Here is a 17,419-nt window from a genome sequence, read left to right on the forward strand (position 1 = left end):
GATACTAGGAAAGGTAACTCTATTTAGTTTCACAGTGTTTCGAGTTCCGTTCGTTATGGCTCAAATGAGACATAAAAATCGATGAATATCTAAAATACAATCAAAAAAGGAAAAGATAGTGAAACTTTTTTTTTGTAATAATTATTAAAAATTTTCACTTTGGTAAAACTCGCATAGACTTTGGATTCTTTGAACACCGTTGAGAAAGACAAAATGAAAAGAAAGATTAAGAGTCTAAGAGAGAAAAGACATTCAATGGCGAGAAAATTTTAAATTATATGTATACTCACCACTATGGCTTCTTGTCATTGAGGGATCTTTTTCGTAACCTCTACCTACAGCGACATAGGACCTCGGTTTATACGGTCTCATCCCGGTCTCCAACACACACAATGGATTATAAATCCCGCAACGTATTAATCATCTCTTTACCGAGTTACTCCATTTCAGTTCAATTTATTTCACCCAGACCAAACTAATGGAACATGGGGTACCCGTGACTGTGAAGCGAATTTTTTTTATTCTTTATATTGCATTCAGCCGAGTTTCAAAAAAAAAAATAAAATAAAATTATACTGTTTATCACTTTATCGTGTTCCAATTTTGCTTTTTTATATCAGAAGGTATTAATGGGTGCTTTCAATGCAATGGTATTTTATTGTCACATAAGTTGCAACTGTTGTCTAACACATAATAAATTTCTTTGACAGATTTTATTTAATAAAAAAGGCTGTTTTCATGGCCACCTAATCAAAGCACCATTTATTGTCTGGTAATTTAATCTTAATGAGTATTATATACATGTACAAACTTTAAACATGTTCATTGTTTCTATCACATCTCATTTCAATTTCCCTTTGATTCGGACAAAGAAAACGTTGATTTCTACGTCTGAATTATCTGCAAATTTAAATTTTCACCAGTGAGGAACAGACAGTCAGACGGACAAGTGTCACTTTGTACCGATGATAGGCAACAACACCTTCAATTAACATTAAGACTATTATTACAATTTGGACTTTCCTCCACTTTGATCCCCGATGTTGAAACTACCATGCTTTCCAAGACCTTGAGCAAACTTTTGAGCACCTTTCAATACAAGAAAATTATTTGATTAACGAAATTTAATTTTATTTGAAAACATCATTAACGATGTTTTCAATCGCAACTTCTCGGGTTGTTTTTCCGACCTCTGAGAGAAAGGCGCCGAGATGATGCGATTGTGATGTTAAGAACAGGAATTGTGTGAATTCACATGTACCTGGTATGGCCTCCTCTACTATGACCTTCAACCCCTGGGTATACTCGCACTGTAGTGCGTCTTTCATGCTCTTTGCGTCATACACGCCGTAGTAGGCCGACGAGCGATCTGTATTCATACATCTTTGAGGAAACTTGGTCAACGTTTTTGCCAGCTCTATTGCAGCATCAAGAGCTAAAAGTAAAAGGTGTAGAAATTTCAAATTTAATGATTCATGTTCAGTATATCACAAGTCAATATGGGGTGTCACATTTAGTAGTATACGTTAGATTCATTGAATACACCGCAACTCTAATACTGGGTTAGCCAAATTAATTCGTACCAAAGAATTTTTTTAAATATTAAGTTTTCTTACACTTTCCATCTGGAACAACCCGATTTGCCAGACCAAAGTCATACGCTTCTCGGGCTCCGATTTCCCTTCCTGTCAAAATAAGATCTAACGCACGGGAAAGTCCCACCAACCGTGGCAAACGCACGGTTCCCCCGTCAATCAATGGAACACCTGAAATCAACATTTTCAACTTTCCATAGTAAAAGAAATTGTCATAAAAAACGTTATGAGTATATTAACTCTTCGTACTGTACATATAATAAACTCGTTGTAAAAGTATAAAACTGATCCCAACCAACTTACAGTCTTTAGATATTTTAGGGACTCTAAAATAAGGGAGCCATGAAATGGTAAATATTCACTTTGTAAACCTTACCAAATCTTCGACAGAAGACCCCCATTTTAGCCGATTCCTCCACGACCCTGAGGTCACACATCATGGCTAGCTCCATCCCCCCGGCCACCGCGTACCCAGACACAGCCGCTATCACCGGCTTACTGAAAGCCATCCTAGAGGGTCCCTAGAATAGAAATAAAATTCACAAACGTAAAATAAATTCTTCCATCATGAATTTAGAACACGTTTCACTGGTATCAACACCCCCCCCCCAAAAAAAAACATTCCACATTTTTTAACCTTTAACTATTGAAAAAGTTAATTGAAAAGCTGTTCTTCCCAAACCACCATTTCCCCCCAAAAGTTACCTTTAACCTGTTGAAATTGTTTATTGAAAGATGGACTGGCTCCCAATTTTGTTACAATAGCCCGGGAGAATCATTTGAGTCGTCTTTTTTATTTTTATTTTTTGGTCAATGATTTTTCAGTTAAGTTGTCCAAATACAATTCTTATCCACCAACCCCCTCCCCCACTCCTACTTTAATTTTTTCCAAGGATATAAGGCATACAAACCATTGGTCCAATTTCTGCGTTGTCTGGATCATTAGACGGAATTTGCGTTTCCACTTTGGATAATGCCTTCAAGTCATATCCAGCACAAAAGTTGCCATCTAATATTACAAACATACATTATCAAAATTAAGAACTAACTACTTGTGATTTTATACGTAACAAATTATGCCTTGAATGGATGTTTTAACTTCAATTTTCTATATGATATTTGATAATACTGAGGCCAGTGACCTATATACTATATAGGTTCCTGCTGAGGCTAAGAATGACCTTTAATTGCTACCAAATTTTTCAAAGGTCATACAAATGCATAAATTCTTGTTATCTTAGTTATTGGGATATATATTTTCTTGACCTTCAATAACACTACCACATAAACAGTCCATACGTGAATGAAATGAAGGGTAATATCGAAAATTTCACAAATTACAACAGAGAGATGAACTAACGGTGTCACAACAGTATTAATTTCTGCTATATATTCTTACCAAAAATGCGCAAGTTTGAGTAGATGTAACTAATTCAAAACAAACTTCTGAGAAGTTTCCTTTTCAGTTCTTGTAAAAACATTCTTTATAAAGATTTTAGTACCAAAAAATACATAGCCATCCAGCAAGGCACGCAAGTTTGTTTCGGTCGAAGTCGACATGTTGTTTTTCATCTCATAAAAAAATTCAGCTCCAGTCTCGTATCAAAATGCCCGAATCGGAAAGGAAGATTTGACGTGAACCAAAGTGTAATACTGTTATGACACCTGCAGTATGGTTTTACCTTTTCCATAAAGTATTGCAACGGATCTCTTTTCGTCTTGTTCGAAGGCTTTAAAGGCTTTGTACAGAATCTCTGCGGTGGGCGGATCCACTACATTCCGCCTCTCTGGGCGATTAATGCCGATCAGTGATATCGTACCAATATTGTCCACAACAACTGCACTGGACGCTGAGCTGACTATATGTATCAGACACCAAAGATGTTTATTTTTGGAAAAAAAATTATAATTAATAAATTACAGTTCGGACAGTTATAAGATTTAAAATGGTACATATTTATACACTAGTAGTTACATCTATATGCAACAGGCTTGAGACTATAAGTACATGTATATAATATTATTATTAATAACATTTCACAGATTAGAGAGGAATAGTACAGTTAAACGTCACTGGGACCAATCGCTATATCCGTATAAGGAATTCGTTTAACTTATATTACTGGGGATCCAAAATAAGTTCGCTATATCCGCGAATTCGCTATATCCATGTTCGTACTAAACGAGTTATATACTGTACTCTTTGACAGTCGATAAGAAATGTATGTCATATTATCATGTAAAAAAAATCTGTTTACAATTACCGTACAACACAAATTTTGATTTTATAAATTATACTTTTGACATGCATACTAATCCTTGTACAGGTTGGGCACAGTTCCTTTTTCGGGGAAGTATTTTAAAAGGGCTTTTCAGTAATAAAAAACATTACTGAATGGAATTTTCACTCATTTAGCCTCTATTTTAGTGTTTGTTTTGAATAAAAGATAAAGTGCAAGAATATTTTCACATCCTCTAAATATTTATTGTCTATTAAATGTATGTGTGCTCAAAACTGCAATATTTATGGCTGCAAAAAGCTGAAAAAGTGTGATGAAATATTTGTATGATATAGATTTCTTACGGTAGCTTACCTGTGTTAAAATTGTGATAATGGATACGTTCAGCACTTGCTAACTGGTTCATGAGATTACTCGGTCTAATTTAATTTTATTCTATTTCTTTAAATGAAATCATAATAATAATTTTAAATATCATTGCTTCTTTTACATATGAAAATAATTATTTGAAATATTAAATTTCAAACGACATTCTTTTAAAATTGTCTTGGAATGAATGCCCTTATTAGATTCCATACTTTTGGTACCATTTATCAACAGGGAAAATTATTAAATCTCATCTTACTCTTGTCTGCAGCAAATTTTTCAGTCAGCGAGGTTTGTTTGATAAAGATTAAACACATCACATTGTATTTTTTATGCACTTTTTATTTAATAAATGGATTAGAGGTATTATTTAAAAAATGTGACAAAAATTCCCCAATTGAGTAATGTTTTTATTACTGAAAAGAGTAATAGTTCCCTTTTACAGTAATACTTCCCCGAAAAAGGAACTGTGCCCAACCTGTTGTAACTCCCAAAATCAGAAAATGAAACGATTGTACCCACCAGTAAACTATTTCGTCAAGACCTGAGGGTGACAACTCTGTCCTATTATTTTGAATTATTCATAGCAACGTATTTATTCGGAAAAACTCACCAGTTCTTGGAGAAATCAGTTGATATCCTTTATTTTGGTAAAATATTCTCAAGTTTCGGGAAATTAACTTCATGTTTGTGTTTACGTACAAAATATTTTTTGAATATCGAGCCCGATGTTATTTTTGAAATTGTGAAAGAAGTGTCAAAATACAATGCCTATGAAAATGGGCTGAATCAAAATCTAAACTTTGATTAAATTTTTTGGTGATTTATTTTTCTTACTCTGACATTAATTTTCAAATACTAGTATATAAAATAGAATACAATATTCTTTTCAAGAATGAATAAAGAAGACAAAAGATTTGGTGAGAATAAAAACATTTAATAAAGGCAGTTATAAAATAACTGAATCTCATATAAAAATTTAGCTTGATTATACATTTATTGCGTTATGAGTGGGCAGAGCAAATTTTGATATCTGTTTTACACAAAAATACTATACATGGACTAGATACATTTGACATGATTATATGAACAAACTTGATAAAGACTACACATAGACTGTACAACCAATCAGGTAAGTACATTTTATATCATATAATACTGAGTTAATATTATCTTCACTTTATTAATTCATATTAAGTCAAAAATATTGCTTTTCAGAAAAATAAAACAGACAAATAAATATTTATTGTTTATCCTTAACAACAGAAAAGGAAGTGTAAGGTTAAAAATTATTGTCTGAGCTTCTGAAGAAACTGTTATAACCCTGATATATAGATTTTCAACCATGGCACAAATAAGAATGCAAGTTGAACATGTATTGTAGGCAACAGCAACAAAATCAAAATATTTTAGACATATTGCATAGATCTATATTGCTATGTTCTTCCATCTATATATGCATCTATAATATTCACACAACTTTAATGTATATCATAAGGCTAAAAGTTCAAATCAACCTTTTAAAAAAAATAAACTGCTACATGAAAAAATAAACAGCACCAGGATAAATACAAGTAAAATGTGGCACAATATACATCGTAAACGGCATAATATAATGTAAAGAAACATAAACTTGAAGTATTTTGATTTATCATCAGACTATTAATTGTAAGCTCCTATTTATCATATCTACAACCATTCACATAAGTAAACCTTATCTTTCCCAACAACCAAAACAGAAAACTGAGAAAGGAAGCACTATTCCCCTCAATTAAGATTTTACGCAGTCACTGCTAAACATCCACAATAGAGCTATATTTAGAGTTCAGGGTGTGTGTCTGATAGCTTGGAGGGGAGAAAGGAGGGACAGTTTGAACATAGTCCTCGTCTGTGTATACTTTGTCTATATATCTGTCTGTGTGGCTGGAGGCGGCTACCTTTGTGTTGTGTTTGGACTCTGGAGAGTCGATTCTGTTATCTGAGGCAGTGTTTACATGAAATTCTAATAGAAATAATATAAATCAATACTGAATTACAAGTAAATCCATTTCCGTATATAGTAGAATGAAAATGTAGGTTCAAAATTAAGATAGGGATTAATTTGTTCATATGTAGTAGTTTTTGTTGCATTATCCCAAACATGCTTAAAATAATAAATTGACATTTACAGCAAAGTGTAAGTTGTTAACCCTTTCAGATACATGTTTAATGAAACACTGATAAAGAATTCAAATTAATCCTCCCTTGCACGTGCAAGCAGATTTACTGTACTCACCGCAGTTTGGCAGAACTTCCGTCCAGGAATACTGTGTAGGATCAACTGGTTGATTGGTCCATATGTCTCTCTGACAATGCTTTATGGTTAACCGCTTGGCTGGACTGGGGTTCAGCAGTCCAGAGAGTAAATGTGTCAGAGCTGTAAGACAAACAAGTTGATTAATCATAAGGCTAAGTAATTCTTAGATAAGGGAGATAACTCTGGCTTGTTACTAAATGCATTATTCTTTTTCATGAATTTTTTTTTCTATTTTTGTCCTGAAATGCTTATTGATATTGTGTGCTTTTCAACATTACAGTAGGTTTCTTTTGATGAATCATTAGCATTGAAGCAAAATTTTATGAGAGTGAATATAGGCATCTTTATTTTGAAGTCCCAAATAATTTGATGTACATGTACATAAATATCATAAAAGATTTAAAAATTTGCATTGTACCTCTTGAAACCTGGAAAGGAGGCTTAAGCTTCCCTTTTATAGTCTCTTCTACATCGAAGAATGGATTTTCTCCATAGACCAGTGTGTACAGAGTAACTCCTAGTGACCACATTTCAAGCTCAGGTCCCTGATATCTATAAAAGTATTTCAGTAGAAATCCAATCATTCAAAGTGAAAACATTTGACATTAAGATTGTGCAGCAAATTGCATCTATTAAGTACTGATTGACACATAAAACTTTGAACAGGTACAATCTGTAAATAGGATTTCCAGTATCTAAACAACACATACCTATTTCCCAGCAGGACTTCAGGGCTGCAGTATTCCATAGTGCCACAGAATGTTCCAAACAGTTTCCCTGGCACCATGTAAGCTGCAGCTCCAAAGTCAATCAACTTTATCCGGAAGTTCTCATTAAGAATGACATTCTCATCTTTAATGTCCCGATGGACAATGTTAAGGTTATGCAGGTAGGCTACACCATCTACAATCTGAAAAATAGTGTTTTTTAAACCATTAAACAAGTTGTTGCATAATGAAGATAATAAAATTTTAAAAATATTTTCACACATTTAATCAGATCTTAATTTCTGCTGACAAGATGAGAGAATCAATAGTACAATACTTAAATGTAAAGAAAATTGTGAATATAAATTTACCTGTCTGAAAATATAGCTGGCAAGTGCTTCATCCAACATTGGTGAGCGATCAATAAATTCAAACAGGTCCATACCACTGCCATGTTTCTCCATGACCATCTGGATAAAGTCCTCATTCTCAAACACCTCTAGGACCTGTAAATCATTCAGTGTACAATTGATACCTTTCTATACTTAATAGGAATAAAGAATTCTAATTGACCACTAATAAGTCTCAACACCTCTAGCACCTGTAAATCATTAAGTAAACAAATGAAATGTTTATAAACTAATTAGAAACAAAAAGAATTCTAAATATGCAGTGGGCATCAAATATAAACACAAATACATTGTCAGTAAGTATTACGATGTTCTTTGTTTTTGTATTCACAATTAATTAAAATTGTCTTCTGATTACCCTGACAATGTTTGGATGATGTAGCATCTTCAGAAGTGACACCTCCAGCGGTAGCCTTTGACCCCTCTGATCCACTGTCCAGCATTCTGACAACACTTTATTCCTTTTGATAAACTTCACCACAACCTGGTTATAATTAAAGGAAAGTATTAACCAGGGGGCAAGGGTATATTGAATATATCTACTACTGTAGATACTAGAAATAATACATTGGAAATTACAACATTTTTTTAATTATTAAAGAATTTTCTTAGATACAAGTTCAATCTATCTCATTCTGTCAAACATGTCTAAAACCCATCAGAAACATTAAACATTGTATTATGAAGCTTCTTGAAAACTTCAATATATACTCAGTACATCCATGCTCATGAAATTATATTACAATGGATACATTCTATATGTTACTCTCTCCTAAGGAGATATTTATCTGCTTCCATTTTAATCGATTCTATGTATTCCAAATACCTCTTCCTCATCAATTTTTCTCCTGGCTAACTTCACAAATCCAAAAGCTCCCTTGCCGATGGCATTAAGGGTGTGGTATTTAATGTCGTAGAGTCCCCTCCCTGGGGAGGGTCCCTCCTCCTCCCCCTGCTCCTCCGTGCTTCTGTGGGACAGGTCATCCTCCTTATCCTCCACTTTGGACTCAGAACAAGCTTTTTCTGCCAGTAACTGAAAAATTATATTTTTTTCTCATTTTCATAGATTTGTACACCTGAAAATTGGTCATACACTTCACAAGAAAGTCACATGATAGAATAACTTTGAAACAATCTTTCATCGGTTAGGCTAGATGATCTGAAAATATCTTAGATCAAATTGTAGTTATATTCTATATGTACTCTTTTTATTGCAATAAATGTTACTAGCAATTTTCTTTTCATAAAAAATGTGTGTATTAAGGGGATTTCAGTGTTCTTACATCTCCCAGACTAAAGTTGCCTGAGCGGTCCATGGTGCTGTTGAGGGTTGTGGCCAGGGTAAGATTGGCGAATGATCTGCCCCCCTCGGCCGGCTCCTCAGGGTCTCTGGAGACCCACATACAGTATCTGACACTGCCATCCTCCAACGTCACCCGCTTTATCTGAAATATTATCCCTAAAACAAAAGTATGTATGCTGATTATTGTATGTTATGGCGTTAGAAAAGATGTATTCATATATCAACATTTTGTTTACACAGAATGAGATGGATGAATAAGTTACTATCATTTTTATTCTGTTTAAATAACTTTTTTCTCTCACAGTAAATTAGATAACAACAAATCAAGATCAATGTCCCTGTGAATCAAATAATGTTAATGTTAGTACATGTAACACTGTAATATAATGCTGCCTTATACATGAAGTGCATCACTAACATTACCTAAATAGGACCTGTCTTTGTGTTTTCCTTGTCCAGCATATGACCCCTCGGGGAATGCCATGGATTGACTCGCTGAGGAGAAGGATGATGTGCTCTGTTGATTAGAGGGATTGGTTTTCCTGTCCCTTCTTTTGTGCTTCCTCGGACTACACCCGCTGTCTCTCTCGTGAAAACTCACACTGTCGGTCAGAAAGCTGCTGTGGTTGTAACTGGACATTGGATCACATGATGACTCGCTGGTCATCTGGTGGTCAGTGCTGCGCCCACTGGAATGACACGAGCTGTTCCTAATCTGGTGAGCTAGTGAATTGTGTACACTCTCTACAAAATCTACAGAATTTTCTATGGAACTACTGGTAATATCATTGGTAACACATTCTGTATTGCACTTTGGAATGTAGTCATGACTTGCAGGGAAAGATAAATCTTCCTTGAGACTCTCCCTGGAAATGTCTTTTAAAATAGCACTAGAATGAACACTGCTGCTAATGTCTGCTAGCGTCCCTGATTTGTCCCCAAAAGAGGATTCCCTTTCTCCCTTAACATTCCTCTTCTTGCATCCTGAATCACCCAAATCTAACACTTCCACATTAGCAGTTAACAGCTCTATTGTAGAATTTGAAACATTTAAGTCTGGTTTTTCACTCTGATGTTTTTCATCTGTCTCTACAATTTTTGGCACCTCTTCACTCGTTTCCTTTTCCACATAGTCTTTGCTTAACTTCTTATTATCAATAGGCTGTTTATCTCCAATACTTGACTGAATCTCCATCAATATTTTATTTGTGTCTTGAAGTGTTTGGAGAAATTCTGTCCTGTCTACAATGACTTGGTCACTGTCAGTTACCTTTTCTGGTGAGCTCTCACTGCTTTTTTCACTTCTAACTGGAGCCTGTGCTGACATTGTTGGCTCTTGAGGCTGGACTTCTTTATCATTAGAACTACACACAATAGAAATTTTATCTTCAACACAATCTACTATTATTTTTTCCACTTGACCAGATCCATTCATTTTTTCCTCTCCAAACTTCTCTTTACCATCCACATTCTCTTCAGAAAATTTACTAGGAGGACAAGAGTGTTCTTTCTCTTTCACTTCCTGCTTCACAGCTACATTCCTGGTGACCTCCCTTGCTGTAGGAACTGTCTCAGTACTGGAGTTAGATACATTACTGTGGTTGTTTTCTGGTGATCTTGCATCTGTTCGGATAACAGAAATGGCTGCCTTGTCAGCAAAAGGCCCCTCCTCCTCACTGTCACTCAATTCTAGTCGACCAATTAGATCTTCCTTCAGGCCAACAGCCAATGGGGAGATTTCCACCTCACTCCCTGACCCTTTATCAGATCCTCTCCTAGAAAACAAAAAGATGGAATAACTAATATAATACTAAATTTACTCATGATTCCTCATGATTATAATGGATTGTTTTGCAACTCCTTTGTGATAAATGCTCTTTTCAATATTTGATCTGCACTAGTAATATATATTTCTACATAAAGTTTGTCATTTTATTGTAAAATCAAAATATAAAACATTAAAGTAGATAAATTTTTCTACAGTCACCCAACTGCAGAAAGTACCCACATACATGGATTACATGTGCCTTACAAATCTTTGCAACAAAAAACTTTCATTTTAAATTTTTAAAGGTAAATTTATCCCTGACTTTTCATGATTGTACCTGAAGAATGACACAGTCTGAGTTCTGTTGGGGGTTGATGTGACCCCAGGACCCAGCAGTGGATGATGGTCAATAACAGGGGGACATTGGTTAGAGGTTATACTGCTCCCTATACCCTGGTCATCACTACTGTCCACTTCCTGTATATCTATAAATAAATAAAACACTAAAGAGGTTATCAAATACACCATTGAATTGAAAATTTTTATTAGCAAATGCATTACAAAAATATATTATTAAAAGACATTGATTTAAAATCTACACACTAGAACTGAATGTGCTATAAACACATGTATGTAGATATCACCTATAAAATTGTCATTTTTTTCTTCTATGGGTATTCATAATACAAATGTGTGTAATTAATCAAACCTTTCTTGTTCCCTGGTGACGGGTTTGAGTTGCTAAGTTCACTGTGATAACTGCCAGCCTCTGAATTCTCCTCAAGCTCCAAGATGTCATAGAAATCAGGGATCAAAATTGAAATGTCCTGCAACAAAATGTATTTCCTGTGAAGATCTACATTGTACATGTGTAAATAACTGAACCTTTCTTGTTGCCTGGTGATGGGTTTGAGTTGCTCAGTTCACTGTGATTACTACCAGACTCTGAATTCTCCTCAAGCTCCAGAATGTCATAAAAATCAGGGATCAAAACTGAAATGTCCTGCAACAAAATGCATTTTCTGTGAAGATCCACATTGTACAGTAAACAAATAATTGTCAAGATAAAAACACTGCAAAGTTGAAAATGCCTACTATAAAAATTGTATTTTTTTTCTTTTTATCCTTTTCAATGTGAATATTAATTCCTATGTACCTTCCCTATGAGATCTGCACTAGAATACCCAAACAGCATCAGGGCGAAATTTTCATTGATACTGCTAATAGTTCCATCTGGAAGCAAGGTAACAAGGCCACTGATGTTGGAGAACACCCACAAAACACCAACATATATATTTTCTCCATCATCATGAAGGGCTCCTTGAAGAAAAGTAAGAAAATGATATCATTTTAATTAATATTAAATCTAATGTTATCTATATTATTTTTACTGTGTAATTCAATAAAGCTGATTGGTTTGCTTAACATCATATGACTTAAATTACTTAAAATAACAGAGAAAATCCAAAGATGTGTTTTGTATCACTGTACATGAATAAAAAATTTTTCTTTATATGCTCTTTCATAACACAGGTAAATAGAAAACCACCTGCAGATGCGTAGCTGGAATTCTCCACTTCTGTTGCCAGCTTGATTGACAGACTGAGAGGGAAAGAGGCTCCATCCTTTGTTCTCCCTGTTGCTCTCTGTTTTCTAATTTCCTGCAAAGTTGAATGACCTTTAAATTAACCACAACAAAAAATGCACAGTTTCCTAAATTTATGACACATTTTTCACTTTTCCACAATTCAGGAATACTATGTTACAATTTAAATGCAAAATGAAGTCAGATTTTGAAGAAAATGTACAAAAATCATTGATACATGAGGACTTTAAAAATGTATACCTTTTCCAGTGGCTGTCCTGCAGCTGGTAACTTTAAGGAAGGAATTAACTGCTTTATTTTCAGACCCTCCAGGTCATCTGGTGAAAAATAGCCATACAAGTATGCCATCTGATGGTCACAGGACAAAACTCTTCCCTGTTTGATGGAATGGAAAATTATTTCAACATCATACAAGCAGTGACATCAAGTCAAGATAAGCTACAATATTATGAGAGGGACATTATTTACAGAAATATACATTTTTTTTCTTTTTTCAGTTCATAACAAGACTTTTAAAGTGGTAGGAGGTTGGTTTACCACCTACACCCACCCCCAAAGAATGGGTTTTCGGTGTGGGATTGTGAAATTAACTGTAAGTTAAATTTTTCTCCAATCTATGATTCGGCTGAGATTGATTGATTCCCCCTGGATGCAACCCATGTCCATCAAAGATTAACCCCCAGCAGATACTGGTACTCATTGCAGCCAGGTGGATTGAGAAAAGGCAGATATTGTATATTAAGGGTTATTTTTGTCTCCATATTATTTTTGCCCTTTCAAACTTGCAAATAATTTTGCCCCATTTCAAATTTCCACAATCAGAGTTCTGATTAAGAAATTACACTGTGTTTGCTTTTAATTTGTCCACCTGTGAGGAGGGCAAAAATATCCCAGTAAAGTAAATTGCCTTGTCAAAGCTATCAATTGCCAACAACTGGGCTCAAAACAGTGACCTTTGGGTTACTGGCCAAACACCTATAACCACTGAGCCATGTGCTCCAATTTACTGCGCAATACTTATGAAAATACCTCATCATTAAATGTCACCATAGCAACAGTTCTCTCCACTGGTTCCATGACAACCAATGCCCTCTGTTCTTTTTCCTGGTCTAACCTTTTGACCCACACAGATATTGGCATGACTAGTCCATTGTTATCAACGGCATCCACCTATTTCAAAATATCAGCAAAACATAGATTGTTGATAAATCAGTCAATTTGCAAGTTACATGTATTTTGAAGCCTTGTATTATTACATTCTTTTATATCAAGATAAGACTGATTAAGATTATACAGTTTCTGATTTGTTTTGGAACAATTTTTCTTCTTAATTAAAAATTCTAGCATCTGATTTCTAATTACCACTTTGCCAGCAAGACTGACAATATTCCCTGATGTTTCATCAAAGTGACATTCCATTATTGTGGCCTGCTCCTTGGGTTTCAGCTTAATTAAATCTTTAAGCTTTTTACCCAAAAGTTCTTCTGTTTCATACCCAAACAGTTCGCAGGCCATATCATTGGCAATCAAAATCTGAAAAAGGTAACATGAATTTAATAAATAAGCAGAGCTGCCAACATTCTGAAATGACAAATAGTAAGGCAGGGTCTGGGGACCGCTAGGTTCCAAGCCGCTGAAGATATTTTTGTAAATGGACATGTAATTGGAGCAATTTGAGGCATGTTTCTATTTTGTTTACTTTAAAACATTGACATGAATACGATCGGCCTTCTAAAACCGAGACAACAACACAAGAAAGCGTTGCAAGGATTATGAATATTTAATTAGATTAGTAGAAATTGTAGATGGCCAGCTATGAAAATTCCTGTATTATAAACTTTGAGGTAGAAAAACCGAAATCGGAAGAATATGGAGAGAAATCGTACGGCGTATTTCAGGTGCTAATTTCGTACGACTTGCGCCAAAATCGTAAGGGTTGGCAGCTCTGAATAAGTGAGACTGACAATGCCCATTGCATTAGCTGATTTATAATCCTGAGTCTCTGAATTTTGATTTTCATTCTGTATTCTATTCAATCACTGAAGTACAATTGCAAAGTACCAAACCTAACATTTTTCTACAATATTCAGTTTGTTTTTCTTAATACACCCCAAACAATGTACAATGCAATGTGATATTTAATATGTTTGTATAGTAGTGGGGATAGTTTGTGTCTCTTGTAAGCTACCTCTGATGACACTGAGTCAATGGTGCAGATAGCTTTATTTGGATTGTGGATGGTGGTTGGATAGACCGACCCTGACTGTGCCCCTCCTATGTAGCTGTAAAATGACCAGTTTTGTCTGTCAGGGTGGAGGTCGCAGGTAAAGGAACTTTTGTTCTGACCAGGACTGAAGCTTACGTCATTGAATTCACAGCCTGAAAATCAAAAATATTTTACAAATCACTGGTCTTAATTATGAAATGTAAACATTTAATAATTATAACTACCTATGGAATTCCAAAGAATTGGTTTCTTGTTCCATGTGTTCTGAGAGCCATGAAATATGATTCATATTTTTGTATCCATTCCAAGTTCTAAATGTTGGTCAAAATGCAAAAAAACATCATAAACAATCTTGATTTAATCAATATACATGTATTTCTGATCCCTGAAGTGTTACCTAATTCGTATTTCTCCTTTGAACTTGGTTTCCTGGCCTTTGGTTTTGCCATAGTTTCATCCAGACACCTGGCTGATTTTGTCATCTTGGGAAAGGACTGGTTTATTTCAAATGACGATTCTCTCACCCCATTGAGCTCTGCAGCATATCGGAGATCTGCTCTGTCAGCCCGAATTCTGTCCAGAGGGGAGGGGTAACTGGGTGAACCAAATGTCATCCTCTCCCCAAATAGACTCCCTCTCCCTAAGCTGTTCAAACTATGGTTCATGTTCAAGTCTCGGTACCTTCTCTGCTCAGAAATAAAATTTAATAATGTTAATCAAATTTGTTTTAAAAAATAGAATATCTATATGTAAATAAAATGCAGATTGTTCATCTATACATCTAGATACTAAAATAATTAATTACATTATTAGTTGATATTATGTTTTTTGTATCAAATCCAATGATCCATTCAAACTGACAGATATATTCCTAAAACCACCTGGTGTTAATATGAATGTTAAGCCAAGTATGAAGAAACTCACTTGTGTGAATAGGAACCTCTCTGATGTCTCAAACTCTAAACATTTTTACAATCACTGTGAATGCGAAGTGTGCAAGACATCAGAGGAGTTCCGATTGCATTTTTGCAACGTGCTACTTGCAGTCTCCATCTTTTTTTTTATCTTTTGATCTTGTATAATAATTAAATTTAAATTTAATTTGTGTCTGGTTAATCTATCTAAGCAGGATACAAACCGACTGCAGGACATCTGGAGTTGAAGAGAGGTAAGGCCTGCTATACACTGTGTCAGGCAGCAGTGAATACTCATTGAATCTGTCCATGCCTCATCAGCTAGATCCAATTCCTCTACAAAACACGAAATGAATAAGTCTGAGTGTCTGATATGTTACTGAAAGTTTGTAAGAAACTTTAACGTGTTTAAAAAAATAATACACAGTGATATATGTAATACATGTATGTCCATTAAAATAATGATTCAAACCCAATATCTTTAGACAAACTAATTCAGAAGCAATTGGTATTACATCCATCCATCCATCAGTACTTAGAACTACTTTTGCACATTTCCAAGAAAAAGCACAATATTACAGAACCAAATAAAGTTTTTTTTTCCAGATAAATCATATACGTAACACTTAAAATATATTTTATTCCATTTGTGCTAATTTTAGAAATGTCCAAAATCAGGGATTTTCCACTCACTTTTGGAAATGGGGCCCAGGCCCTTAGAATTGGGAATTTTACGACATTTTATTATTAATTGGAACATTTTATTGCATGATGTTTTTCAAGAAATTAATACTTAAGATGAATAAAATTGATCTTTTACTTAGTTATTCAGAACTATGAATCAGAGAATTGATCTTTATAATAAGGTTTTACCCAATTCTTAAAATTTTGTTCATTTCACTTAAATTTCCAAACCTGACCATGTTTGTATTTTGTGAAGTTAACTTCTGGAGTTCTTCTGCATTCAAAAATTGAACAATTATGCAGTTCATTTTTGGGAAAAAGGGAGGGGTTTTGCAACTAGGAGTGGGGCCCATATTCAGCCCTACACGGGGTAGTGGAAAATCCCTGCAAATGTGTCCTCAGGATGCTTCATTTATCTGAAAATTTCCAGAGGGGCATGCCCTCTTAGGCCCTAATTCACTTTGTATATAACTGGTGGAGATTTTTTTTTCCCTTTCTGTGTGAACAGAATTTAGACAAACAAAATATCTAGATAGCCCCTGAAACTACAGAGCAACAAGACAGTCAGTGTCCCTTTAAAGCTAAAATAGAGTTTTATATTTAAAAACTGATATATGTTATGAGATAAAAGGAAAAAAAATACCCTGTAGTTTTTACAATCAGTTTTAATTGCTGAAAATAAAAAAAAGAGAGTGGATAGTTTTCAGTATTTTCAGTGAAGTAATCTATCTTTACAGTGTTTGGCTTTCTGGGCATCATCACACTTCACAATTTTAAAATAGGACGCTGAATGTAGCAACATTTGACACTTCCCAATGCATATTATTAATTTATATCCAATTTTTCCTAAATGAACTGATATAATTGCTTTAAATGTTTAAAATATAGCTTCGGTAGCCGGCCCATAATGATATATACGACGAAATCAAAACATAAACACGTTAAAATAATCATGTTTAGGCTTGACTCGTACAGCTGTATTCCAAAGTAGAAAAATAAAGCTCTTTTCTCATTTTTTCATACATGATTTTAAAAAATATTGTTGTTGATACTGAAATTACAAGAAATGCTTGAATTAGACATACTTACAGTAGAGCAATTAAAAACATTTAAAAATTTGCATTTCATTCATTCAATTCCTCCGCCATTTTCAAAGTCATCAGGCGCATGCGCGCTGGCAGATTTCGTAACTCTTCCGCTATTTAGCAATTTTGCTTGATTCTCCCTATGAAAATGTCGAATATTCACGAATTATGCCTCATACAGAGAATTCTAATATGCGAGCATAATATCCAGCTCATAT

The 17,419-nt window shown here is 34.5% G+C and overlaps 3 protein-coding genes across 9 annotated transcripts in view; 1 reads left to right on the forward strand and 2 right to left on the reverse strand.

Annotated features, from left to right (window-relative positions):
* LOC134235486 (uncharacterized) overlaps positions 1–17,419 on the forward strand; it is a 137,968-nt gene that overhangs the window by 73,412 nt on the left and 47,137 nt on the right. The window lies entirely within an intron of this gene.
* LOC134235482 (enoyl-CoA hydratase EchA19-like) lies at positions 699–16,359 on the reverse strand. Its single transcript, XM_062717613.1, has 8 exons — positions 16,353–16,359; positions 4,815–4,881; positions 3,278–3,454; positions 2,507–2,604; positions 1,972–2,116; positions 1,617–1,766; positions 1,262–1,435; positions 699–1,089 (listed from the first exon to the last, which is right to left on the reverse strand). Exons 1-8 carry the CDS (start codon positions 16,353–16,355, stop codon positions 1,007–1,009), a joined length of 897 nt encoding a protein of 298 aa, XP_062573597.1. The 5' UTR covers positions 16,356–16,359; the 3' UTR covers positions 699–1,006.
* Positions 5,369–17,294, reverse strand: LOC134235480 (uncharacterized). 4 transcript variants are annotated; one of them, XM_062717612.1, is made up of 20 exons: positions 17,206–17,294; positions 15,657–15,768; positions 14,916–15,204; positions 14,480–14,670; positions 13,654–13,824; positions 13,321–13,461; positions 12,532–12,666; positions 12,235–12,346; positions 11,842–12,002; positions 11,395–11,512; positions 11,023–11,170; positions 9,341–10,692; positions 8,898–9,073; positions 8,441–8,647; positions 7,973–8,098; positions 7,576–7,710; positions 7,208–7,407; positions 6,916–7,049; positions 6,477–6,617; positions 5,369–6,203 (listed from the first exon to the last, which is right to left on the reverse strand). In XM_062717612.1, the coding sequence occupies exons 2-20, from the start codon at positions 15,741–15,743 to the stop codon at positions 5,995–5,997; spliced, it is 4,233 nt and encodes a 1,410-aa protein (XP_062573596.1). In that variant the 5' UTR covers positions 15,744–15,768; positions 17,206–17,294; the 3' UTR covers positions 5,369–5,994. The 4 variants fall into 4 exon arrangements, with proteins under 4 accessions (XP_062573596.1, XP_062573593.1, XP_062573594.1 ...); XM_062717609.1 differs by having other exon boundaries at positions 11,842–12,005; XM_062717610.1 differs by lacking the exon at positions 11,395–11,512 and adding an exon at positions 11,571–11,688 and having other exon boundaries at positions 11,842–12,005.

The sequence above is a fragment of the Saccostrea cucullata genome, unplaced genomic scaffold (genome assembly GCF_032062105.1).
Source record: "Saccostrea cucullata isolate Sc308-1 unplaced genomic scaffold, CSIRO_AGI_Scuc_v1 ctg662, whole genome shotgun sequence".
Taxonomy (NCBI): Eukaryota; Metazoa; Mollusca; class Bivalvia; order Ostreida; family Ostreidae; genus Saccostrea; species Saccostrea cuccullata.

What these genes read in the sequence shown, in the direction of transcription:
- LOC134235480 (XM_062717609.1), bottom strand. Translation starts at nt 15,743, where the DNA reads ATGGACAGATTCAATGAGTATTCACTGCTGCCTGACACAGTGTATAGC. An exon ending in GTCACCAGGGAACAAGAAAG is followed by an intron (nt 11,171 to 11,394) that starts GTTTGATTAATT and finishes ATTTATTTATAG; the next exon opens with ATATACAGGAAGTGGACAGT. An exon ending in GGAAGTTCTGCCAAACTGCG is followed by an intron (nt 6,204 to 6,476) that starts GTGAGTACAGTA and finishes TATTTCTATTAG; the next exon opens with AATTTCATGTAAACACTGCC.
- LOC134235482 (XM_062717613.1), bottom strand. An exon ending in ACTGATTTCTCCAAGAACTG is followed by an intron (nt 3,455 to 4,814) that starts GTGAGTTTTTCC and finishes TGATACATATAG; the next exon opens with TCAGCTCAGCGTCCAGTGCA. An exon ending in ACGCAGAAATTGGACCAATG is followed by an intron (nt 2,117 to 2,506) that starts GTTTGTATGCCT and finishes TTTCTATTCTAG; the next exon opens with GGACCCTCTAGGATGGCTTT.